Source organism: Geotrypetes seraphini, chromosome 2 (genome assembly GCF_902459505.1).
Source record: "Geotrypetes seraphini chromosome 2, aGeoSer1.1, whole genome shotgun sequence".
NCBI classification, from domain to species: domain Eukaryota; kingdom Metazoa; phylum Chordata; class Amphibia; order Gymnophiona; family Dermophiidae; genus Geotrypetes; species Geotrypetes seraphini.
In genome coordinates this window covers 140123451-140149897 of record NC_047085.1, presented here as the reverse complement: position 1 = coordinate 140149897, position 26447 = coordinate 140123451, and the positions used below count along the sequence as shown (strand labels likewise).

The 26447-nt window shown below is 41.7% G+C and overlaps 2 protein-coding genes across 2 annotated transcripts in view; one reads left to right on the top strand and one right to left on the bottom strand.

The window, feature by feature from the left end:
• Window positions 1-20817, top strand: part of RMC1 (regulator of MON1-CCZ1) — a 136121-nt gene extending 115304 nt beyond the window's left edge. Inside the window, exons 17-20 of the mRNA XM_033933877.1 lie at window positions 1078-1182; window positions 1681-1749; window positions 5261-5486; window positions 20525-20817. Coding sequence (XP_033789768.1) covers window positions 1078-1182; window positions 1681-1749; window positions 5261-5486; window positions 20525-20577 — 453 coding nt within the window. The 3' untranslated portion in view covers window positions 20578-20817. The remainder of the gene's footprint in view (window positions 1-1077; window positions 1183-1680; window positions 1750-5260; window positions 5487-20524) is intronic.
• The window catches only part of NPC1 (NPC intracellular cholesterol transporter 1), a 127307-nt gene continuing 121267 nt past the window's right edge, over window positions 20408-26447 (bottom strand). Inside the window, exons 23-25 of the mRNA XM_033933875.1 lie at window positions 24431-24544; window positions 22980-23142; window positions 20408-21142 (exon numbers count right to left, since the gene is read on the bottom strand). Of these exons, the coding sequence (XP_033789766.1) occupies window positions 21060-21142; window positions 22980-23142; window positions 24431-24544 (360 nt within the window). The 3' untranslated portion in view covers window positions 20408-21059. The remainder of the gene's footprint in view (window positions 21143-22979; window positions 23143-24430; window positions 24545-26447) is intronic.

Here is a 26447-nt window from a genome sequence, read left to right as displayed (position 1 = left end):
TTCAACAGGCGACAGGAAAACAATATTATAATGTATATCACTATGAACACGTCAGTGCTCAGGCATCCAGGGATTTTCAGACAGCCACCCGAGTAGCATAACTCATGGTGGTAAGATCCTCATTACTCGCAGCCTAGCATTTAAGACGTTTTAACGGCTTTTTTCCCCTCTTTTTCTTCTTTATTTTATACCAATCGGTCTTTACTCAATAAATAATTTATAATAAATACACTTTCAAAAGAAGCTTTCACTTATATAAAGCCAAACTTAGCTTTTATGTGTGTGATTTATATCCCCTTGCCGACGCGTTTCGCTTTCACTTCATCAGGATGGGGAGATCTTAATTCATAGTACTTGTGTGGTCCACATAGTTGCTGGCAGCTTCTTTTGAAATTGTATTTATTATAAATTATTGAGTAAAGACTGATTGGTATAAAATAAAGAGGAAAAAAAAACCCATTAAAACATCTTAAATGCTAGACTGCGAGTAATGAGGATCTTACCACCATGAGTTATGCTACTCGGGTGGCTGTCTGAAAATCCCTGGATGCCTGAGCACTGATGTGTTCATAGTGATATACATTATAATATTGTTTTCCTATCGCCTGTAGAAGCAAAATATTACATGATTTTATAACGGCATTCTGGTGCCTAACTTTAAGTGGTCTATAGAGAATTCCTCATGCGTCCAGAGTTGTTAAAAGCTCTGAAGCACTGTGAGCAAGATGAGTTAGGAGGGGATATCAAAGCAGGGGACAAAATCCCCAGGTAGTTGCCAGTGAAGGTTCATGGTGCCTTAGCATCATAGAAGCTAGTTCCCATTGAGGAGGAAAATGCTAGCTCAAAAAAAAAAGGCTTAATTATAACTTTTTGTTTACTGTATTGTATTCCATTCATACTGATTTGGTTTCTGAGCTTAGATCACTTATTAACCACACTTTTTATATTTAACTATTTCATTTCACTGCATGCAAAGGGAAATGTTTTTGTTCTTTTTAACATGCTCTAAATATTGTAGTATTTTGAGTAGTGTGATTTTTGTGTACAGCATTGCCTTTTTAATAATTTTCTTTTCAGCACTACCTGTATGAACTGGTAATCAAAACTCTCGTTCAACACAACCTCTTTTACATGTTGCATCAGTTTCTACAGTATCATGTCCTTAGTGACTCCAAGCCTCTGGTATGTACAGTTAGGAACAATGTTTTTAAGTATCACCCTAAACCTTTGCGTTCATTTAAAAGGAAAAGTCCTGTTGTTCATCTTACTTAAATAGAATAGGAATTCCTCTGATATATAGAATGCCTATTTTCAGTCTGCTTTCTTAAAGATTGCCTCTCCTGGAAGTTAGTGTCCAGGTTGGAGCATGGAAAATCCATAAATGGCCACATGGGCCCATCTCACGACTGATGTGCACATATGATCTCAGACTCCTGAGGCAAAAGCAAATTGTGCATCATACGATCACTATTGCTAAAACATAGGTGCACATGTATATGCTGTGGCATCTTCCTATACATTAAGGCTTGTGTGAGTGTGACCAATGGAGCAATTAAGCAACCTTTTTTCAAAAAGTTATTGGGTTTGTGGTTTTTTTTTAAATTTTATGTTCTGTAAATTGGACCAAAGAACTTGAAATCTAATTTTTAAACTAAATCAGTGTTTTGACCATGGTTTCAGGCATGTCTCCTGCTGTCCTTGGAGAGCATTTATCCTCCTGCACATCAGCTTTCTTTGGACATGCTGAAGGTAAGGATCATGGATGAGCATTGCTAGAACACGAGTTTTGGAGGATATGGCTACAACTAGCCATACTGATCCAGGAGAAAATTAGAGTTTTTATTGTCCCATCCTTTAAGTTATCTGGACATAAATATTGCACTTGAGCCTTGGAGATCAGATCCTTAAAAGCTCATTTAGAGCAGCTTTTGATCATTACCGTATTTTCATGCATATAACGCGTGCGTTATACACGATTTTACAAACCAAGTATAATCATGCGCGTTATATGCGTGAGCGTGTTGTACAAATTTTTTTTTACATAGTTTCCCCCCTGACTTCCGATTCATCACCCCGAAGGACCGCTCGCACCTCCCCCAGCCTCCCCCCCTGCCTACCGTTGTTTCCCGATGCCAGTGAGCCCTGCTGCTTCCTCTGCCGGCGGTCCCACCCCTTCTCTGAGCCCTGCGATGCGCTGCTTCCTCTGCTAGCGGTCCCGCCCTTTCTCTGACATCAGACAAGGGGTGGGACCGCCAGCAGAGGAAGCATCAGGGCTCACTGGCATCGGGAAACAATGGTAGGCAGGGGGGGAGGCTGGGGGGGTGCGAGCGGTCCTTCTGGGTGATGAATCAGATGTCGGGGGGGCATCAGGCTTTCAGGGTGGGGACAGGACTTCAAGGGGGGACAAGACTTCAAGGGGGACAGGCAGACCTTCAAGGGGGGACAAGACTTCAAGGGGCAGGGCTGGAAAGTGAGAGTCGGGACCAGAGGAGACTTGGGGCAGGGCTGGAAAGTGAGAGTCGGGACCAGAGGAGACTCGGGGCAGGGCTGGAAAGGAGAGTCGGGGCGGTAAGCAGCATGCGCGGTATACGCGTGTGCGCGCTATATAAAAATTTTTAAAATATATTTCGGTTTCCCGCACGCTATACCCGTGTGCGCGTTTTACATGGGTGCGCGTTATATGCGTGAAAATACGGTAGTACATTGGTTTAATTTTAAAAAAAAATGGATTAAGTATCTCCCAAAAATTTCAAGCCAATTATGTTATTGAGCTAATGACATTGCTATTATGTTAGGTAAGAAACCAAAAAATATATGGTAACCTGAAATTGGGTGGGGATACACCAGCTGGCTGCTGCCAAGTAAGGAGGGGAGAGACCCTGTCTATTCAGGATCATCCATAGAAAGCAGAACACAGCATGCAGTCTGTTACACAAAGCATATGAGTCATGACAAGTAAGTTTGAACCCTCCAAATCGCGAGCTGTTGCAGAAGGAATCGATACTTTTTCTTCAGCTCCACCTCCTTCCACAGGGGGCTGTCCTGCCCCTCCCATTTTTCCTTCTGCAAGTGAGCTGGAAGATTTTTCTCTGATCTACTCTGAGAAGTTTTTTATTAATTTTTTTTGGGGGGAGTGAGTGAAGGAGGGTTGTGTTATCCGATATCGAGTCTTGCAGTGCTGAAGAAGTCCCCAGTGGTCCTGGGGCAACTCTGCATGGTAGAGGACACAGATCCTCTGATGAACTGTCTGCTGCGGGGCAGGGCAACTGTAAAGGAACCCGACTAGCCAGTTAAGGAATTCTGATATCGATCCTTTGGGAGCAAGGCTTGCTCTTGATTTATTAGGTGCTTGAGTGCAAGCTGTTTGGCCCCACGGTGGTCTAGGAGGGCTTTGACATGTGCTGGCTGCATTCCATTCCCCCCCAGGGCAGCATTTGGGTTCATGGGGGGGGGTCTGAGGTCTCAGTCTGGTGTCAGCCTGACTGGCAACCCGAAGATTGAAGGGTCCTGGACTGAGGATTTACATATCCAGCTGCAGTGAGACCTGAAGCAAGTTAAAGCACCAGCACAGTAGCAAGATGGTGAAATGCAAATATTTGGATGCCGGATAGATGACAAGGTGAGTCCCTGAAGGGGGTCTTCTGGGCTTCTTACTCAAGGGCTTTACCTCTGATTTTGTGAATCTTATGTGGACAGCTTATTTAACTTGTTGGGATATGTCTGTGCCCATGGAAGGCGCACCTGTGACTGCGCAATAGGGTTTAACCTTTCATAGTGCATTTCCCCCAGAGAAGGTTTACGATTTAGAATCAGAAGGCCAGTCAGAGAGGACTGGAGAGACTAATCTAATATTTGTGAGTCGCACATACCTCTATAGGCTCAAGGCGACAGATCAAAGTAAAGTGGGTAAGAAGAAGCTAGAGGAGTGAACATTGAAGTAGGGGGAGCTATACAGAAACTAAGACAGTTAATTGTCAAAGAGGTGAGTCTTCAGGTTTTTTCTGAATGTGATGTAGTTTGTCTCATTCCTGATAGCTTCAGGTAGGTCATTCCAGGTTTTTACACCCAAATAAGTTAACAGTGGAAAATTCGCTTTTAGTGAAAGTATTTTGTGGATGGCTCCCAGTGATTTCCAGAATCCATTTCAAATGCTCCTGCCTGGCTTTTAAGATCATTCATGGCATCCTTCCTCCCCTAATCCCCTTTAACTCCTCGAGTCCTGACTCCACCAGACCCGCCCAAAGATATAGACTATCCTTCCCCTCTCTACACGGTATTCTCTATGCAGGTAAACTGGGAAAATCTCTTCTCTTCAAAATCACAGGTCTCTGGAACGACCTTACTATCCCGTTGCGGAACCTGGGCTCTCTCCAGCTATTCCGCAAGCAACTGAAAACTTGGCTCTTCTCTAACATGTAATTCTATTTTCCCCCTTACTCTTCCATTCTATATATAAGCTCATGTAAACCTTTTCCTTTCTCTTCTTATATTTTAAGTTCTTGTAAACCATGCCGAGCTCCACTTCTGTGGAGAGGATGCGGTATATAAACTTAAGGTTTAGTTTAGTTTAGTTGTATTCTATTAAGGATTCTTTTTGATGTCAACCAAATAGTAGAGAATAATTGGATGAGAGGGGCTGCTGAGTTTCCGTATAGAATCTGATGTAGGATACATGACGATTTGAAAATTATTCGGGATGATATTGGGAGCCAATGTAGTTGCCTGATGAAGGTTGTGATTGAATCAAATTTCTTTAATTTGTACATTAGTCCAACGGCTGTGTTCTGGATTAGTTACAGTTTGTGGATTAGAGTAGTGTTGATGCCAAGGTAGGCAGAATTGCAATAGTCTAGTTGAGGCAGAACCATCATCTGGCAGGACAGCCCACTGAGGAAGGAGGTAGAGCTGAAGAAAAAGTATTGATTCCTTTTACAATAACTCATGATTTGGGGGCTTTAACCCACTTGTCAGGCCTCATATGCTTTGTTAACAGAAAGATTATCAAGGTAAGTGCCTAATCTTCCCTTAAGTTTCATCTAGAGGAAGAAGCTGTACAGATGTGCATGTAAGGCTCATGCTTCCCAAGGCTATTTTTGGACATTCATGCTTTTTAAACTCGTGTTTGGTTTGATTTTGGTGTGCATGCATCGACCGATACGAGCTTGCAAGATGTGGGCATCAGAGGTTCAAAATCCTAGTACCATAGCTGTTCAGTTCTTCTGAGCTCTCTTGCTGATACAAGTCTTGTTCCTTTTTCTAGAGACTCTCCACAGCTAATGATGAAATAGTAGAGGTTTTGCTGTCCAAACACCAGGTTCTGGCAGCCTTGAGGTTTATCCGGAGTATTGGAGGACATGACAACATCTCTGCGCGTAAATTCCTAGATGCAGCAAAGCAGACAGCAGACGACATGCTCTTTTACACAATCTTCAGGTTTTTTGAGCAAAGGAATTTGCGTTTACGTGGAAATCCTAATTTCACTCCAGGTACAGAATTGGATTTAAGTTGAGAGCAATAAGCCAGGCTTAAGCAAACAAGTCTGTGCCAGTTGAGCTAATTTTAAGGGTCAGCCTTAGTGTTGTAGATGGTAAAAACAATTAAACTGAGACTTATAAATAAAAAGTGGGGAAATGCATGTATATAGAGAGCAATTGGAGTTGTGTATGGCTGGATACCATCAAGAATGACATGGGAATGAACATCAAGCAATTGAAAGAAGCTGTGGAAAACAGGGAAGCATGGTGAGGACTGGCCTACAGAGAATCCAAGGGTTGGGCAACACAGCCACAATGTTATAGAATTTGTTTGAGTTGTACCCTAATATATGAGGTTAGGGCTCTTCAACATGGAAAAGAGATGGCTGAGGGGAGATATGATTTAAGTCTATAAAATCCTGAGTGGTGTAGAACGAGTACAAGTGAATCAATTTTTCATGCCATCAAAAATTACAAAGACTAGGAAACACTCTATGAAGTTACAGGGAAATAATTTTAAAACCAATAGGAGGAAATATTTTTTCACTCAGAGAATAGTTAAGTTCTGCAACGCGTTGCCAGAGGTTGTGGTAAGAGTAGATAGCATAGCTGGTTTTAAGAAAGGTTTGGACAATTTCCTGGAGAAAAAGTCCATAGTCTGTTATTGAGAAAGACATGGGGGAAGTCACTGCTTGCCCTGGATCGGTAGCATGGAATGTTGCTGCTCCTTGGGTTTTGGTCAGGTACTAGGGACCTGGATTGTCCACCATGAGAACAGGCTACGTGGCTTGATTCATTGGTCTGACCCAGTAAGGCAGCGGTCTCAAACACGCGGCCCGCGGGACACATGTGGCTCTCCAAGTTTTATTTGTGGCCCGCAGTCTGGACTGGATCATTCCCTTCCTTTTGGAGCAGCAGCGGGTCTGGCCGGTTCGTTCCGTTCAAAGCCGCGGGTTGGCGGCTCCTTGCGCTATTCACTCCTGCATCGGAAGCCTCTCTGACATCACATCAGAGAAGCTTCAGACGCAGGCGCGGATCTCGCAAGGAGCCGCCACCCGCGGCTTTGAATGGAATGAGCCGGCCAGACATGCTGCTGCTCCAGTGGCGTACCAAGGGGGGGGCAGTCCGCACAGCTGATCACCCTCCACTGTTCTTCCTAGAGTGCGGCTCGTCTAGAGCAGGGGTGCCCAACTGCTTCCCTTCCCTTCTCACCGCTGCCCTCGGGGAACAGGCCGGCACCATGCTCTTTGATCTCCCTGCTTCTCTAGCCGCCCGACCTCAATTCTGACGTCAAGAGGACGTTCTGGCTAGCCAATCGCTGCCTGGCTGCCCGGAACGTCCTTTCTGACATTAGAATTGACGTTGGGCGGCGAGAGTTGGTCGGCCCCATGGAGATCTCAGCCTGTTCCCGATGGCGTCAGCAGAAGCCTATTCCCCGGCGGCGGTGGCATGGGGGAGGGCAGGAAAGAAGGAAGAAAGAAAGGGGAGCAGGGAGCCAGAAGGAAAAAAGAAAGAAAGGGGGGGGACAAGGAGCCAGAAACAAAGCAAAAAATGGAACAAGGAATCAGAGAAAGACAGACATAGAAAAAGAAAGAAAAAGTTGGGGGAGGGAATGAGGTCTGGAGGAGAGGAAGCATACAGGAGGCTGAAAGAAGAGAAGAAATATTGGATGCAATATTAGTCAGAAGAATAAAGTGCAACCAGAGACTGATGAAATTACCAAACAAAGGTAGGAAAATGATTTTATTTTCAATTTAGTAATAGAAATGTGCCAGTTTTGAGAAAGAAAAGATATTAAACTTTAAATGTGAGTGCTGCAGAAAAAATAGAGTACTTGGAGGGCCGCAGAAAAAATAGTTAATGTCTTATAAAATAAATGACAATTTTGCATAAGGTAAAACTGTTAAAGGAAAGTTTTATAAACTATAAAGGGTTTTATAAACTATAAGTTTTATAAACTATAAACTATTAACCTCATGCAAAATTGTAATTTCTTTAATAAGACATTAACTATTTTTTTCTGCAGCCCTCCAAGTACCTACAAATCCAAAATGTGGCCCCGCAAAGGGTTTGAGTTTGAGACCACTGCAGTAAGGCTATTCTTATGTAATAGCTTATATGATGAGAAAATTAGCTCTTCATTGATAAGGAGGATGAATTTACCACACAAATGGGTGATGTTGCTGGTATTGGGAAACAGTAGCTGTGATCTTGGAAATGCTGGAAAAGCTTCTGCACAGGTGTTCCATCCCTTATCCAGTGCCCCTGCAGAGATACTGCCACTGTTTTTCTTATTTGCTCTACTGAATGGGTATGCTTTATGGCTTTCAGTCTCTGCAATATTTGTTTGTCATCTTGCTTCCAAATAACAAGCCTCCCAACTTTTTTAGTTTTCCCTTAAAAGGTCTTTTTTTCTATTTCAAATATTTTATTAGAGTTTTATCACTTACAAACAGAAAATAGAGAAACAAAAACAATAAGGAATACTGAACAATGTCCACACAGGACCACTCACTGAAACAAGGCGAGAATGTCATACAATAATCAAATATAAAATACTAACAGTACTTATAAAGTAGTCCCGTGGAGGACTGGAGGGCAACCTGGAGAGGGAGAAGGAGAGGTAAAGGAAAGAAACGAAGAGGTAGGTAAAAGGGGTCATAGCCACACACGAGTGGCATCGAGGCTCAAGAAGGAGTAGCGAGGCATGAATCAATACAGAGAGAAAAATGAGAGCAAAAGAAACTATCGGTAAGAAATGTCCACAGTTAAAACGAAAAATGTGCAATAGGGTCCCATATTTTTGAGACAAGATTATGTCTACTAGAATATTCTGCAGCTTTCGTCTCATAGAGATGTATCATGAGTACTGTGTGCCACCAAAAGGTAATATTGAGGGAGTCAGCAGACTCAATCCGCGCAGCCCAAATACATCCTATTATTCTATCAGATCATGCTCCTATTGGTCTTCACATTGATTTAAAACATACGATTCCTAGACGTATATGGAGACTTAATACATCCCTGATCTCTGACACCGTCTTTCCAGATTTCTTCCATACTAACTTGTCATCAGTTTCTTCGTTTAATACTTTATGGGAAGCTTTTAAGGTGAGCCTCCGAGGGGAGATTATTAGCTACATGGCATGGAAAAAGAAATCTGACTCCTCTCAATTGAATGCCTTAGAACAGGAAATTTCGGTTTTGGAGGCTCAACAGGCTACGGCTAAAGTAGCCAGTCTCTCTCCGGCACTGATATGTAAAAAAGCTGAATATAATCTCCTATCTCGTTTTAGGGCCCAACAAGATTTTTTGATTTCCAAATCTGGAACTTATATGGCTGCAAATAAATCGGGTCGATACCTTGCTAGATATTTAGCTAACCGTAAACAGCGATCCAGAGTTGCATCCCTTGTAGGCGATGATGGGACTCTGGCTACTGATGATTCATCTATATCTCTACTTTTCACAAAATTCTATGAGAACCTTTATGCATCTTCACAGACTACGCGGGAAACAGATTCTGAGGAATTCTTCCATGATCTTGCCTATCCCTCTTTATCTTCCTCCCAGGCATCTGTACTCGGTGACCTTGTTACGGAGACTGAAATCTTGGACGCGATTAAATCGCTCTCCTCTCACAAATCACCCGGTCCTGATGGCTTTCCCATAGAATTTTATAAGGCTTTTGCTACTGATCTTGTGCCTTTTCTAAAACAACTGTATGTCTATCTTTTTTCCTCCCCTGAAGATCAGGGCTGCTTTTCTGAAGCACACATTATAGTGCTCCCTAAGCCTGGCAGAGATGAAACTAATGTTGCAAATTATAGACCTATATTGCTCTTGAATACCGACTGTAAAATTTTAGCAAACATTTTGTCATCTAGATTGGATAAAATTTTAGGTACTCTTATCCACCCTGATCAAGTCGGCTTCATGAGAGACCGTTTCATTGGTGATAATGCTCGCACTTTTAATGCAGTCATTGATATCGCCCAATTTTCTCATTCCCCAGCGGTGGCGCTCTCTCTTGATGCAGAAAAGGCTTTCGATATGGTGGAATGGGACCACTTATTTTTTTCTCTCCAATGGTTTGGCTGTGGCTCTAACTTCATTAGATGGGTTAAAATATTATACACTAAACCCTTTTCTAGATTGCGCATTAATGACTCTATCTTCTCCTGTCCTTTTACACAGAGGTACACGTCAGGGATGCCTGTTGTCCCCTCTCCTTTTCAACTTAGCTCTTGAACCACTATTATTAGCTATTAGACAACTCCCTAGTATTGTAGGTATTCCCTTTGGGTCATCTCAAATTAAAACCCTTGCTTATGCAGATGACTTACTAATATTCCTGTCCATGCCAGATTCGTCCATACCTGCTTTGCTTCAACTGGTATCTACATTTTCAAAATATTCGGGATATCGAATTAATTGGGATAAATCTGAAATCTTGCCGTTGAATGCTAACACTTCTATTGCAGTGGAAGTAGGATTACCAAAGGGGAAGAGAACAAAGGGAACAGCGTTTAACTTCAGAAAAGGGAACTATGATGCCATGAGACAAATGGTGAAGAAGAAACTCAGAAACAGCTACAAGAAAGCTCTGTCTGTGGAGCAAGCCTGGTCCCTACTCAAGGACACAGTAAGCGAGGCACAACACCTATATGTACCCAGATTTAGGAAAGGAGGCAAAAAGAATCAGACTAAAGACCCAGCATGGATAAACAATGAAGTAAAGACAGTGATAGGAGACAAGAAAACATCATTTCGGAAGTGGAAGAAGGACAAAACGGAAGAAAACTGGAAAGAGCACAGGGAGCATCAGAAAGAATGTCACCGAGTGGTCAGAAAAGCCAAGAAAGAATACGAGGAGAGACTAGCCAAGGAAGCAAGAAACTTTAAACCATTTTTCAGATATGTAAAAGGGAAACAGCCAGCAAGGGAGGAGGTGGGACCCCTGGATGAGGGAGACAAGAAAGGAGTGGTGAAGGAGGAAAAAGAGGTGGCTGATAGACTAAACAAGTTCTTCGCGTCGGTCTTTACAAAAGAAGACACATCCAGCGTGCCGGAACCAGAAAAAATCTTCAAGGAGGATCAGGAGGGTATATTATCATGCATGGAGGTAAGCCTCGAAGCCGTTCTAAGGCAGATAAATAGATTAAAAATCGACAAATCTCCTGGCCCAGATGGGATCCACCCGAGGATATTGAAAGAGCTCAGAGACGAAATAGCGGAGTTACTCAGGCATATTTGCAACCTATCCTTAAGATCAGGGATAATCCCGGAAGATTGGAGGATAGCAAATGTTACACCAATCTTCAAAAAAGGATCGAGAGGCGACCCGGGGAACTATAGACCGGTGAGCTTGACCTCAGTTCCAGGGAAGATGGTCGAATCACTGATCAGGGAGGGTATCAATGAGCATATAGAAAAAAATAAACTGATGAGATCAAGCCAGCACGGTTTCTATAAAGGACGATCGTGCCAAACGAATCTACTACATTTCTTTGAGGGGATAAGCAAACATTTGGACCAAGGTAGCCCCATTGACATAGTTTATCTGGATTTCCAAAAAGCCTTTGACAAGGTACCCCACGAGCGCCTGCTGAAGAAACTGTGGAACCACGGGGTGGAAGGGGACGTCCACAGATGGATCCAAAATTGGCTGATGGATAGGAAACAGAGGGTAGTAGTAAAAGGACACTACTCTGACTGGAAAGAGGTCACGAGTGGTGTCCCCCAGGGGTCAGTGTTGGGACCGCTGCTGTTCAATATATTCATTAACGATCTGGAAACGGGCACGAAATGTGAAGTTATCAAGTTCGCGGACGATACAAAACTCTCCAACAGGGTCAAAACTGTTGAGGAATGCAAAGAACTACAGAGCGACCTGAACAAACTGTGCGAGTGGGCAAAAAGATGGCAGATGAGCTTCAATGTGGAGAAATGTAAGGTCTTGCACATCGGGAAAGGGAACCCCATGTACAGCTATACGATGGGAGGAAGGGAGATGGGGAAAGGCACCCTAGAAAAAGACCTGGGGGTATTGGTGGATACAACAATGAAGCCAGCGGCGCAATGTGCAGCGGCCTCAAAGAAAGCGAACAGAATGCTGGGCATTATCAAAAAAGGTATCACTACCAGAACGAAGGAGGTCATCCTGCCATTGTATCGAGCAATGGTGCGACCGCATCTGGAATACTGTGTCCAATACTGGTCGCCGTACCTTAGGAAAGACATGGCGATACTTGAGAGGGTCCAGAGGAGAGCAACTAGGATGATAAAGGGAATGGAGAACCTTTCATATGCCGAAAGGTTGGACAAACTGGGGCTCTTTACCCTGGAAAAGCGGAGACTGAGAGGAGACATGATACAGACATATAAAATCATGAAAGGCATAGAGAGGGTGGATAGGGACAGATTCTTCAGACTAGCGGGGACAACAAAAACAAGAGGTCACTCAGAAAAACTGAGAGGGGACAGATTCAAAACGAATGCAAGGAAGTTTTTCTTCACTCAGAGGGTGGTGGACACCTGGAACACGCTTCCAAAGGAGGTAATAGGACAGAGTACAATACTGGGTTTCAAAAAGGGACTGGATGACTTCCTGAAAGAGAAGGGGATTACAGGGTATAGATAGAAGGTTACACTACAGGACAAAAGCGAAAAGCATATGTGAGTTTTAGGGTAGGAGCACTATCAGGTCCTGGACCTGAGGGGCCGCCGCGTGAGCGGACTGCCGGGCACGATGGACCTCCGGTCTGACCCGACAGAGGCAAGTCTTATGTTCTTATGTTCTTATATATCTTTTCGTTGGGCTCATTCCTCTCTAAAATATCTTGGAACCCTTTTCCATTCAGACACTAATACTATGATGTTTCTTAATCTGGCCACCATTAACTCCAAAGTGGATATTTTGTTGAGTCAGTTGACTCCCTTATCTCTTTCTTGGTGGGGACGCTTGGAAGCTATAAAAATGACCATTGCTCCGATAATTAATTATTATCTATCCATGCTTCCCCGCTTAGCTCCTAAGGAATTTTATAAATCCATTGACTGTAAACTGCCTACTTATCTTTGGTGCAGAAAACCATCTCGTATTGCTCTGAAGATCCTTAAATCAGCTAAAGAGGATGGGGGAGTGGGCTTCCCAGACTTTTTTCTTTATCATATTGCTTCTCTACTTCGATTTTGCTCGATTTGGCTACAAGACCCGATCTCTCAAGGCCACCATCCTGGGTGGTTCTATGTTGAACAACATCTGGTACATCCTATTCCACTTTCTTGCTTGCCATACCTCCATATGCATGACAAAATCGACCACCATTTATACTACTATACAGGCGATAAAGCATTTTGACCATTTTTCTCAAACAAATCACTGGTACACCATGTCCTCTCCTGTGTGGTTTAATTCAGGTATCCGTATTGACAATGCTATTATCCACTGGCGCACATGGACGGACCGAGGTATATGGTCCTTAAGCCAGGTTATAGATAACGATTCATTATTATCCTTCTCTCAACTTATGGATCGATTTTCCCTCCCCCCGACAGAATATTTTCGCTGGTTTCAGCTTTCCCACTGTTTAAAGAAATGCTCACCTTCTATTCATGATTATTCTTCATCTTCTTCTCTTCTGGATTCGTCCCATTTGGGTCTTGCTTTGGGACACACCATGTCCCTCTTTTATAAGAAACTTAGATCTCATCTATCCTAGGTCCACTAAGGCGACCGACGTTTGGTCTATGGATACGTCTTGGGGGGCTCAGATAGGGAATGGAAACTCTATTTTAACAAAATAATCTGCTCCACGGCTTCCTCCAGTCTCTCGCAATCATTATACTTCTTGTCATATAAGGTCTATTGGACCCCCAATAAATTGTTTCGGGCAGGACTCAGAGATTCCAATCTTTGTTGGCATTGTCTTTCGGACATTGGTGACCTGAGTCATATGATATTTACTTGCCCTATTCTTGCCCCCTTCTTGTCCCCTTCTGGAATACCATTAAAAGTATCCTCCCAATTCAATCTATTCTTTCTCTGGATATCCTTCTTTTTAGATCTCTAGCTATTAACGATTCTCTTACAACTGACCAGCAATCTCTTCTTAATATTTTAATCACCGTAACTCTCCAACAAATCCTCCAAAAGGTCTTTTTTTTCAGAGGCGACCAAATTCCAGTTTTGATATCAAAACCAGCTGAAAATCAGTATTCGGCCTTGCTTCAGTATTTGCTAAAACAGAAAATTTTGTGCTTTGTCCCTATAGCATACTCCCCAGACCAGGAGCAGTCTTCCCTCCCCAAAAAGGAAAATACATACACCCTTCTTCAGGCCTACTTTACAAACCCTGGTGGTTTAAGCCAAGTACCCCCTAAGCCTAACAAATAACAACTTGAGTACCCCTGCCCATTCTGCTCCCCAGACCCGCCCAAGCTCTGCCACAGACTCCACCCCCATAATAATAGTACTAATTGCAATGCAATTTCTTCCATTCATTTTTCATATACACACAATATAATTTTAATACATAATGGTAACCACAAAATTAAAAACACAAAGCACACTGTATGCAGAGAAATTGTTATAGAAACTTGACGGCAGATAAAGGCCAAATGGCCCATCCTGCCCATTTTCAAAGGAGGTCAATGCAAATAAGTGTTCTCCCCATAAATTTTTTCCAGCTGGGTGGTGTGAAAAAGTAGCCAGGTGAGGCAGGACAGGGAAATTTGGTGGTTAGAATAGGGTCATTAAATCCAGTGTCGTACCTAGTATGACAGCCAGTGCTGATCATTTTTTAACAACCCCCTCTAGATAAAAAAAAGTTATTTTTAGTAAGAATCCATGAGCCACACAACAAGGGTGCACCTAGGAAAAGGCATCATCTTAAACACTGCAGTGAGCACTAGAACACCAACACACGCATTGTAAAACTAAACAAACCAGATCCTGAACAGTCAATTGATTTTGTACAGTCGATACTAACAGAAAACCATGTCCTTTTCATACATACAGAACACAGAAACACCCTCACCCAATATGGAATAATCACAAATTAAAAATAGAAACAGGTAGACAATAGTTAAGCTAATGCAACACCACAGAAACAGTGACACATGTCCACTAATACTGTGCAAAATATAGAGACAGTAGATGTAAATTTGAAAACTGATACATAATCACCACTTTAAAAATTAACAAATAGAAATAAAACAAATTACAAGAAATAAGAAAATACCATTTTATTGGACTAATCCATTTTTCAATTAGCTTTCGGAGGCCAAATCGTTCTTCAAGACGGTACAGTAAAATGCTGTTATGGTATCCTGTCCTGACCTGAGGAAAGAAATTGCCTTATTTCCATATCCTATTTATAAAGTTTTATCAATACAGTTACAATACTACTTGAGATTCTATGTAAAGCAACAAAAAAAATTTTCTACCTTTTGTAGTTTCTGCTTTAATCATCTAATCTAATCTAATCCTTAGGTTTGTATACCGCATCATCTCCACATTCGTAGAGCTCAACGCAGTTTACAGTAGGAGAAATAGGAAGGAACTACAACAGAGGGTTAGAGGTTGAAGTGTGAAGAAAATTTAGAGGACTTGGGATGCCAAGATATAAGAGTTTCCTTTATTCCTAAGTTGGAGGGAGACTTACATTTTTTGAGAAAAGCCAGGTTTTCAGATGTTTGCGGAAAACTTGGAGAGAGCTCAAGTTCCGAAGAGGGGAGGTAAGGTTGTTCCAGAGCTCAGTGATTTTGAAGTGGAGGGAGGTCCCTAGCTTTCCTGTGTGGGAAATGCTTTTTAACGAGGGGAAGGATAGTTTTAATTTGTGGGAGGATCTGGTGATATTAGGGTTTGAGGAATTCCAAGAAAGAGGGATAAAGGGAGGGAGGTTTATAGTGGACCCTGGCGATTATCGGAAGCCAGTGGAGCTTGGCCAGGAGCGGGGAGACATGGTCAAATTTACTTTTAGCGAAGATGAGCTTGGCCGCGGCATTCTGAATCATCTACTCTTCACTCTTTTCTTTCTATATGTTTGTCCTCTCTCCCTTCCATGCAACATCTAATAATAATAATAAAAGTTTATATACCGCAGTTTATATACTGTCCTACGGTATATAAACTTTTATTATTATTATTATTAGATGTTAAAAACTAGTAACTAAAAACCTTAAAGATCAATTATTGTATAAGATTTTGCAAATCAGCTACCTAAGTGCTTCAAGAACAAATATGTTTTTAGGTGTCTCCTAAATTCCTCATAAGTATTAGTATGCAAAAGCAATTTTTCCAAATCTTTACCCCATAATGCTGCCTGATACGAAAAAAGATGTTGATGATATTTAAGTTTACATCCTCTAACCTGTGGGGAAACAAAATTCAAGTGTCTATTGGTTGAAAAAGAAAAAAGGTCAGTTATATATTTAGGAGCTAACCCAAATAAAACCTTAAAACATAAACAGCCAAGCTTAAATTTCACATGCGCCTCCATCGGCAGCCAACATAGAAGTCGATATGAAGGTGTTACATGATCAAATTTCTTTCAGCCCAAAAATCAACCTGACGTGTTTTGCACCAATCGTAATTGCTGCATATTCTTCTGAGAAATTGCTAAATAGGTGATATTACAGTAATCTAGTTGACTTAATATAAGGGATTGTACCAAAATTCTAAATGATGAAACGTCAAAATATACTCTAATGGACCAAAGCTTCCAAAGAGTAAAAAAACCCTTTCTAACCAGAGTCCACCCGGTCCTTCATAGTTAAACCCTGGTCCAGTATTACACCTAAAACCTTCATCGTAGATTGAATAGTTAACTAAGAGCTCCTTTTACAAAAATGCGCTAGTGTTTTTAGCGCACGCACTGGATTAGCATGCGCTAGCCAAAAAACTACTGCCTGCTCGAGAGGAGGTGGTAGTGGCTAGCGCGTGCTATTCCGCGCATTAAGGCCCTATCGTGTCTTTGTAAAAGGAGCCCTAAGTTTATTGATACACAATGATGTTTTAGTATCAAACGGGTGTGATGAAGCTACAAAAAAATTTTGTTTTTTCTGAATTAAGTTTCAGTCTAAAATCGGTCATCCATTGCTCCATCAAATTTAATACCTCTGTTGCGTTAGGGATGACTTCAGAGAGAGAGAGAGAGAGGTAGCGAATGGAATAATGATCGTAAAATCATCTGCGTAACTAAATACTTTTATCCCCAATTGGGACAATTGCTTACCTAATGATGACTTATAGACATTAAAAACCAATGGGGATAATGGTGATCTCTGCAGCACACCAGATGGATTACTCCAAGTACCAGAAAGATCATAGTTAAAACATACTTGATAGGTGCGAGACATAAGAAAACCTCAAAACCAGTCCAACACCTCTCCTCTGATACCAATTGCATCTAAGCAATGTAACAATTTCCCGTGGTCCACTAAATCAAAGGCAGAACTCATATCAAATTGCATAATCAGGGCATTAAGGCCCCTACTGAGTAGGAGATGTAAATTATCCAAAATGGCCACAATTACTGTCTCAATGCTAAACAAATGTCTAAAGCCAAATTGAGTTTCATGCAGAAGAGAGAACTGAGCGAGATATTCCATCAGTTGAATATGTACCAATCCTTCCATGATTTTTACAAAAAATTGAATGGATGCTACTGGCCTATAAGTTGTTGCTAATGATTCTTTACAGTTTTTTGGAATTATTATAATGTATTATTATATTATTATAATTTTGGAGTTATTATAATGTGACCATTATTGGCAAGGAATTTTCCATTCTTTAAATTATCATTCAAATAATTCAGCAAATTTAGTTTGAAATCTAATGGAGCTGCTTTCATGATTTCTGGGGGGAAAAGAGTCCAAAACACAGTATGATTTAGCATACTTGTTATATAATTTGATATAACTATTCCATTTTAAATCATGAAAAGGAACTCCAAATCATGTCCTCTGGTATTACATTTCCTTGCATGTTAAAATATTTGATATTCATACATATTTGTCGAAGTTATTTCTTAAATTTTTAAATCAAAATACTGTGCTAAATCATTTGCTGAAGGTAGCTTAATATTATGCGTAAACTGAGTGTAGCGTGTAGTGTCAAATAAATTTGTAACCAAATTGAACAGTTCTTTTGTATTGATACCCTTTAAACTATTAGATGATTCAATTTTGGATGAGTAAAATGCTTTACATTTTGCTTTTATCAATTGTTTGTAGATTTTTACATTGGATCTCCAATTATTCCAGTCTATCAATTTTCCTGTTTTTTTCCAAATCCTTTCCAATTGTCTTACTATCTTTGCCCCTTCCATCCACTGTCCGCCCTCTTTCTCTTCCATCTTCCCTCTTTTTATGTCACTTCAATAAACTGTATATTCTGTGCCCTTTCTCTCCTTTGTACATGATTCATTTCAGTTTCATCCCCTCTCCATTTTTCTGTCTCCACTCCCTCCCGTATGCTCTGGCATCTCTCTCTTCTTCTTTCCTTCCCTCCATGCCCTGGCATCGCTCTCCTCTCTTATCTCTCCCTTTATGCTCTGGCATTTGTCTCCTTAGTTTCCCTTCCCTCCCCCTTGCCCTGGCTCTCTTCTCCTTCCTTTTTCTCCCTCCCTCCTTCCTTTCCCCTGTTCTGGCATCTGTCTCCTTCCTCTCCATGCCCTGATATCTCTCCCTCCATGGTCTAGTATCGCCTTTCCTTTCCCTCCCTCCCATGGTCTTGGCATCTTTCCTCTCCTCTCCCTTCCTGGTCTTCCTTCTCCCTCCTTACCTCTCTCTCTCTCCCCAATTGGGTGCAGAAGCAGCATTTCTCTTCCCCATCCCCCCTCCTCCTCCACTGCTCTTCCCCCTTCCACTCTCCTCTACCACTGCTGCCGTAGCTTTAGCGAGTCAATTCCCTCCAGCAGCCTCGGGGCCTCTGCTAGGCCGTCCTACCTCCGAGGAAGAAGGAAGTTGCATCATCAGAGATGGGGCGGCCTAGCAAAATCCCCGAGGCTGCAGAAGGGAATCGATTTGATAACACTACTGCAGCTGTCAGGCAAATAACAATAAGGAGAGAGTGGTGCTGCTGCTAGTCCAGGCTAGTGTTAACGGGGAGGATTTGAAAAATCGTCTGGTTTTTGGGGGAGGGGTTTTCTTTTTTTTACTTTCTTTGGCCGGAATCGAACACAGAACTTGAGGCTGTGCCGTGTCAGTCCGGGGAATCCCCAAGCCAGTGAGAGGGGTTTTAAAAAATGTTTGAGTGGCGGCATAGGCAGCAGCAGGATTTGCGACTGCGATGACAGCTGGGTGCTCACCTAAAAAGCGCTAGGGAGAACACTGCAGATGACTTTAAAATATACAATGTCACTTCAGTGACAACTATAGAAAAATAGACAAATCTGGACAACAGATATAAATTCTCACAACTTAACACATTTGAGCACTAAATTGAAAATAAAATACATTTTCCTACCTTTGTTGTCTGGAGATTTCATGAGTCTCGGTTCTCGGTTGCACTTCCTTCTTTGCATCCAATATTTCTTTCTTTCTGCCTCCTGCACACTTCCCCTCCGGACCTCATTCCCTTTCCTAACCAACATTTCTCTCTGTCCCTCTGAGTCCAACTTTTCTTCCTCTATCCTCCACCCCTATTGGCAGCATCTTTCTCTCTCTCACTGTCCATCTGTCTTGAGAGATCCAGGCATCTCTCCCTCCCTCTCTCATATCTCTCAGATCATGTGTATTTTTCACCACTGCCTACTAGCCCCATGCCCATTTCTCCTATCTCCCCTCTCCAACACCATGTTGCATCTCTCCCTCTATCACTATGTCCAATATTCCTCCCCCTTACATCCCCTCCACCACCATATCCAACATTTCTCCCTCTCATCCTTCTATTCCCAATGCAGCTCTACCTCATTCCTCTCTATGCCGTTTTCCTTTCCCCATGTGCACCATCTCTCACTCATACTCATGCTCAACAATTCTCACTTTCTATTCCCTCCCACCTCTGTCCCAAGTTAGTACCCCCCTCTTTGCCCCCACTGAAGCCACTACTGGGGATACCTCCCTCCCTACCTGCCCCCCTCCCAACCCCGTTACTTGTTAGACCTACACTCGCTCCCTCCATCCTCAGTGAACTCTGCAGGGATGTCACGACCAGCGATTCACATGCTGCACATGGTTAGCCCACAAGCCTTCCCTCTGACATTGGACAAGAGGTTTCAGAGTCGCTGCCTGCGCTGTCCCAGCATGGAGTTTGCTGTAACTTCATTGGCTTTGGAGGGGGGGGGGCAGGCATGGATTCCCCTACACGGTCACCAGGCCCCATACCTCTAAGGGTACACATACCGCATGTTGAAAAACTGATTGACTAAGGCTCTGCCATTCCAAGAGGCGCTTTTCTAAGTCATGAGACCTTGATATGGACTCAGCTGAAGATGTCACGGGTGTGCTAGAAGGGCTGTTGAAGCCAAAAGCCCCAGCATTCTCAAAGCAGGTTAATTACTGATTCCCCACCCCCCACCCCCCTGTCTGAAGTTATGGCAAGGAGGACGACCAGCTGTATGGCTTGTTTCATTAACCAGTCCAAAAGTACTAAACGGTACAGACAGTCCTGAACTTCAGTCCCAAGAGATAAAAGTTGCCTTGCTCATTCTCTTTGTTGGTTTATTTTGAGCAGCAGGACACTATCTATTAAGATACAGTGCTGGCGGCAGCCCCTTGCTGCCAGCACAGATGATCACTCTAGCATTCATCTGTAGGGTTGGAAGAGAGGCCACACAGTGGTGGTTAACACCAGAGAGATATAGATCTTACAAGGAACAGAGCAACTGGGCAGCCAGGCTTTTGTACAATCCATACTTAATTTCATCTTTATTATAAAAATATTTGTTAATTTATACACTACTGCAATCAGATGGGTTATCTCACATTGAACAGAAATGGGTAGAAGGTCTTATAAAAAGTCTCCAGGATCAAATTTTTTTTTTTTTAATACAAAATGATTCCAGTCCTTTTTTTTTTGACATGTGGGTTTTGTTTTCCAGGAGAACACTGTGGAGAGCATGTCCTTTTTTTCAAGCAGTTATTTGGAGACTAAACTGCCAACAAAATCTACCAAATTTCTGACAGCAGCTGCTATGCTACATGAACAAAGTGTATAAAGTTTAATTTATTGCTCAAGACTGTTCCTTTTTTGAATTACAAAAATGTTGCTAGTGTATATAATAAAGTCTGTCTTGTTCCATTGTAAAACTATTTATAGACTTTACTCCTTACAATAAAGGAGTAGCAATATTGCATTGACCGGCAGTTAAAAAATGTACATTTCAATTTACTAGAAAAAAATCCAATCCTAATATAAATATTTATGAAAAATGCAGTTTTTTTGTTTCCATGTTGTATCTTGTCATATGGTAATACTTGTTGAACACTGCACATGCTGTTTAAGTATAGAATAGTCCTTGATTCAGGGTTGTGTTGAAGTAGAGCCAGAGGTCAGGTCAGAGGAGTAAAGCAGCTATTGCTTTTTCTTTTGTTCATGGAGTAGTCAAGAGTCATACATTCCCTTAGCTGGAAGGGTTAGAAGTGCAGCAATCTCTCTCTTTCTGTGCCCTTGTAGCTTGCTTGGGTGGCCTGAATTTTAGCTTTATTTACAGAGGGCCCTAAAAGAAAGAACAAATGATGATGAGCTCCATCTACAACAACCTGATTTTCAGTGTTGATAATTTAATTCATGCTAAAAATATAAATACTGCCTTTAAGTGGGATAAGCAGCTCACAGGAGCAAAACCGATCTCCCAGAATACTTAAGCCAAGATAAGGTGGGGAAACCAAAGCCATGTTCAGGTGCTCTGACAGGATCATTTTTGAAGATTAGGTATAATAACCTGTATCAGTATTTGTATGATTTAACATTGTATTAATCTGCTTTGAAAGCATAATATATCAAGTTTTAATAAAGATAAAGGCCAAGTATAATATTAATATACAAACTTTAGCATATGAACAGATCAGGATGAGTAGGGCTAGCACTTACCCAATTTTATTCCTAATACAACAAACTTAAGTTATTTAGCTTGCACTCTCACTTCAAAGCAGGTAATTTTGCACTTTTTAGTGGAATAAAGGTAGACAATTAGCCTAGCAGAGGGAGATGTAGCACCCATAATATTTTACAAATATAAAATAAAAACAGCACCAGTATTGGTATTACAGAGGGCTGACTTTGGGTTTGCTCCTGTTTGTTTGGGGTTTTTTTTAATAGCTCTTCATCTTGTTCAGCCAGTCCAATAAGTGTCTTTAACAAGGGGCCCATTATTTGTCACTAATGAGTTTTCCAGGGCCTGTGAACAATGCATCCCTTATCAGCATTGAGGAATAGAAGGGCAGCTCAGGGCCTCAACAATTGTCACTGAGCTGCCTCCACACACCTACTTAATACTTCTGTTTGGCGTGCAGAGGGTTCGGGATGAAACCAGGGCTGACTAGGGTCTTATAGTACTATACACAGTTGCATAAGATGATGAAGATAGGAGGCACTGCAGCAGTAAAAAAAAAAAGTGTGTGAGGGGGTGGGGACAAATGCACAAACATTGATAGCATGAACTGACTCAACTGAGTCAGCACCTGTAGCTAGAGGTTAAAACAGTGCAGCCCCTGTAAATTAAGCCACTTAAAAATAATTTCATCTTTTATTACTAAATCTACAAAAAGTGAAAGTGAATAAATCAATAATAATCACAAACTTGCTCCACTTGTAAGGCTGAGAGTATTAACTCAACAGAAGAAAAAGCCTCTGGTTTGTTCCAGCAGGGCATAAATGCTCAAGCCTCCTCCACCCACATCATCAGCATAAAAAAAACTTTCTTGGAGAATATACAATTGCCACTATGCTAATTTTAAGTGTGGGACTGAGATGTTATTTAGCAACATTGACAACTGTGTTGTAAAACTTTCAGGTGGCATCTTGTCTACTAGCCATTTATCAGCTGAACCTAAAATAAAGCTGGAAAGCCTTCAGAAGTAAAACCTTCACTCAAAAGTATCCATAACAGGTTTCGGCTTCTTTCAGAACTGATTGCCGGGGTTCAGTTACTTGCCATTTGGAAATATGAAAGATACCCTCTCTTTAAGGAGGAGAATGGTGTACTAGTTAGAGCCTACAACCTCAGCACCAAGGTTGTGGGTTCAAACTCTACACTGCTCCCTGTGACCCTGGTCAAGTCACTTAATCCTCTACTGCCCCAGGTACATTATTAGATAGGTTGTGAACCTACCAGGACAGAGAGGGAAAATGCTTGACATACCTGTATATAAACCGCTTTGAGTGGTTGAGTGGCATACAAGTCCCAGTCCCGTTTCCTTAACATCAGAGCATGATGTATACAAATTGCAAATCTGGATGCATGATAATTTCTGAATTACATATTGTGCAAACAAAATTTAAGCTCCTGCTCAGGTGTGGTCTTTTTGAAGTCAGATAAAAATACACACACTTACCTACATAGCTGAGGAAGACAGGTAGGAATATTAATCCATGTGTGGCTCCAAATAGCACCATAGCCAAATACATTCTGAAGTAAAAGATTTGGAATATCTGGGATTTGGAAAATGCCAAAACCACAATACCTCCAAACTTGGTCAGCGTGATACCACTGAACACCTGGTAGATAAAAGAGACCTGTGAGACACTTGTCCTGAACAGTAAATTCTTCAGTGACTGCTCTTGTATTCCAGGGTTACAAATTAAGATGAAGCAACATTTCCTGTTATCATCTAAGGCTAAGCTTTAACATTTTTATAGCTAATGCTTTGGTTTGTTGTTTTTGAGAGTTTGTCTGTATTCTTTGAATCTGGATGCATGAGAACTGCGCCCTCTTCCTATTTTTTTCCCCTTATTTTTGCAGCTAGGCAGATGACTACCTTCCTCATTATGCACGCCAGCTTTCCTCTGCGGAAAATAAAACTTGCCAAATACAGCTGGAGTTTATAAAGCAAATGTAGTGATAATTCAACAAAGCATCTAGTTCTGCTCAAGTAAATTAACCACCCCAACACATCCATGCAATAAGATGTGCACTTGATTATTCACACTATGAACTTGTTTGTTCCCGAGACTCTTCATTACTGTATTTCTTTTTTGGGCTGCTTAAATTTCCTTTTTATTGAAACATTTTACCAGAGCCATTGACCCCACTCATAAAATCTTTTCTGGGGAGCTGTTTGTGTTTTGACAGCATTAGCAGCCCTTGCACGTTGCTGACGGACAATCTGAATGCCAATTCACCAAAATTCATAATGGTGAGAGTGGAGAAGGTGGTGACTTCACAGACTTCAAGCATGTGCGACAGTAGTCCAGGCTGTAAAACCAGTTATTTCTGAGACTGTGTGTACCCCTCAACAGATGTAGGATTTAATACTCTAATTATTATGCCTTATCCTTCATTACATCAATCTTGGTTTACTCAACAAATACTCAGCTCAGATTTAACAGAATGGCTGTGTACAGTGGCTTAAGAGGGGGGCAGTCCATACTGGCACCCCTCCTCTTTGTCCCCATGCTGTGCATGCATACGACCCTTCCCTCCCACATCTCTTTATCTTTGGCGTGAGCAGCTAAGGAGTAGCTGCTCACGTCAGCTTTGGCGCTCTCTGACGTCACTTCCTGGACCCATGCCTAGGAAGTGACATCAGACAGCACCGAAGCTGATGCGAGCAGCTACTTTGGCTGCTTACACTGAAGATAAAAAGGTATGGGGAAAGGGCATGCAAGCGACAGGGTAGGAGCCCCACCACCCCAGGTACGCCACTGGTTGTGTATATTCATTTAGAACAAACCAAAGTGTCTTACAGCCAGTTTACAAATAACTGTGCATTTTTGTTCTGTTCTGGCACTGCCTGAGCACATCAACAGGGCTCTGAACTCTAGGTAACAAAGAGCTATGACTTACTGAACTTCCCATGTGGGCAAGGGCCTCTTCTGCACGTTCCACACGGCTGTTTTTTGTGCTGACAGAAAATGCTCTCGTCACATGGCTACAGAACTCCACTGATATACCACAGCTCTAGAAGGGAACATTATAAGGGTTACATCTTCATAGAGCCCATTGGTTCCGTGTACTTAATATGCAGAAAATTAGGCAGGTGATACCATTTTTCCTCCTTCCCCTCCTAAAAACATACAAAAATTCCCTAGGTACAAGGGATGCTAGTCTGATTACACAAAGGTATGGTAACAATTACAATTAAAGAGGATCAGGCACAGTGGGGAAAGCTCCAACTTTGCCCCCAAACGGATTCTTCAAGCTTTCCAGTCCAACTAGGGCCTGAAGGAGGCTGCAGATGTAGCATTCACTGTTCTTGAGGACTTGGCTATTGTTTGGGCTCTGAATCCAGCCACTAGGTTAACAAGATTCTCAAAGGAGTGTTGGTGTGTGCCGGGTTGGTAGTGGTTGTAGAGGGAGGGTTTAAATAGGAGGGAAGTTGCCAGGATAATTGTGAATGAAAGCTCATGACACTAGAGCCCAGCTCTGGCTTTGAGTTGAAGTACAAAAAAGAACAGGAGGAATTTTGCCAGGTCAAATAAAAGATGGTTAAATTTCCAACAGACAGTAGTGCCTTGTCAAAATTGTAGCTCTCAACCACACCGAATTGATATTTTCCCCAACTCGTTCCCTTTTTGAACTAACCCTTAGCCATCAGGAGAACTATATGAACCAGTTGTTTGGGTTGCATACTCATTTAACATGCAGGGTAATACCTCCCACAATGTTAGAAATAAAAGAATCCATTCCAAAATACACCCAGTTGAGAAGCCAGGATGAAATCTGGTAAGCAGATGTATGGTTGCAATTACATCTTGAAACCAATAAAATCTACCAGTGATAAAAGTGCTTTGGCTCCATCAAGAACACATGGTAATCTGGCTGATCTGTACCATCACCTTATCCATCCAATATCAATTAGCAAAATGCTGGAAACCAACTTCCACTTCCACTATGATCTCATCTTGGGTTCAGAAAACTTCTAAAAGCATTTATGTACCAAGACAGGGAGCCAACCCTGAAGTAACTGAAATGTTAATTGTAAAAGCCCATCTCTAAACCACCTAATGCAACTCCTGGGACAAAACAAAGAACCAACAATAACCTACTTGTACATGTAACTATGTATTTGTAACTACTAATAGTAGTAGTATGACATAACTGTATTAATAGTTGTACAGGCAGTCCCCGAGTTACAGAAGCATGACTTAAGTATGACTCATACTTAAGAACGTGGTTGTGGCTTCATTTGATTTCACTGAACAGTATTTCCAGTGGGGCATAGACTCCTACACTTCTCCTGCAGCAGATTCAGAAATGATGCATGGCCACATTAAGAACAATGCGAGGTTGTGATGCTGCACCTTAGAGGGAGCACTGGTAGGGACAGTTGGCTCTTGTCTGCTGGGAGCAGAGATAAGCAGCAAGAATCTTAAAATCTACAAGTTCTGAGTTACATACTTAAGACTTAAGTAAACAGCTTTAAAAATGTAACATTCTTAACCCGGGGACTGCCTGTACTGATCTTTTTTCCCAATTCTCTATTCATTTTTCCATCTTCCACCAAGTATACAATATTACATAAATTGAATCACACACATCACTTGAAATTCTTTCTAATATCATCTAAATACATAAATTTACCCTCTCCCCCACCCTCCATTTTCACAGATATTATAATCTAAATTCAATATACATATGCTATATTCACAAATATTGATTAAACCTATAATTATAACTATATACCCCCTCCCATAATTATAATTTCAATGTAAAAAGGTGTCTAATCATTACAATAAGTTACCAATGGCCCCCAAATCTTCTTAAAATTATTATAATTCCCTTTTTGTATAGCAATTATTCTTTCCATCTTATATATATGGCATAATGAATTCCACCAGAAGGTGTAATTAAGTCTTGTGCA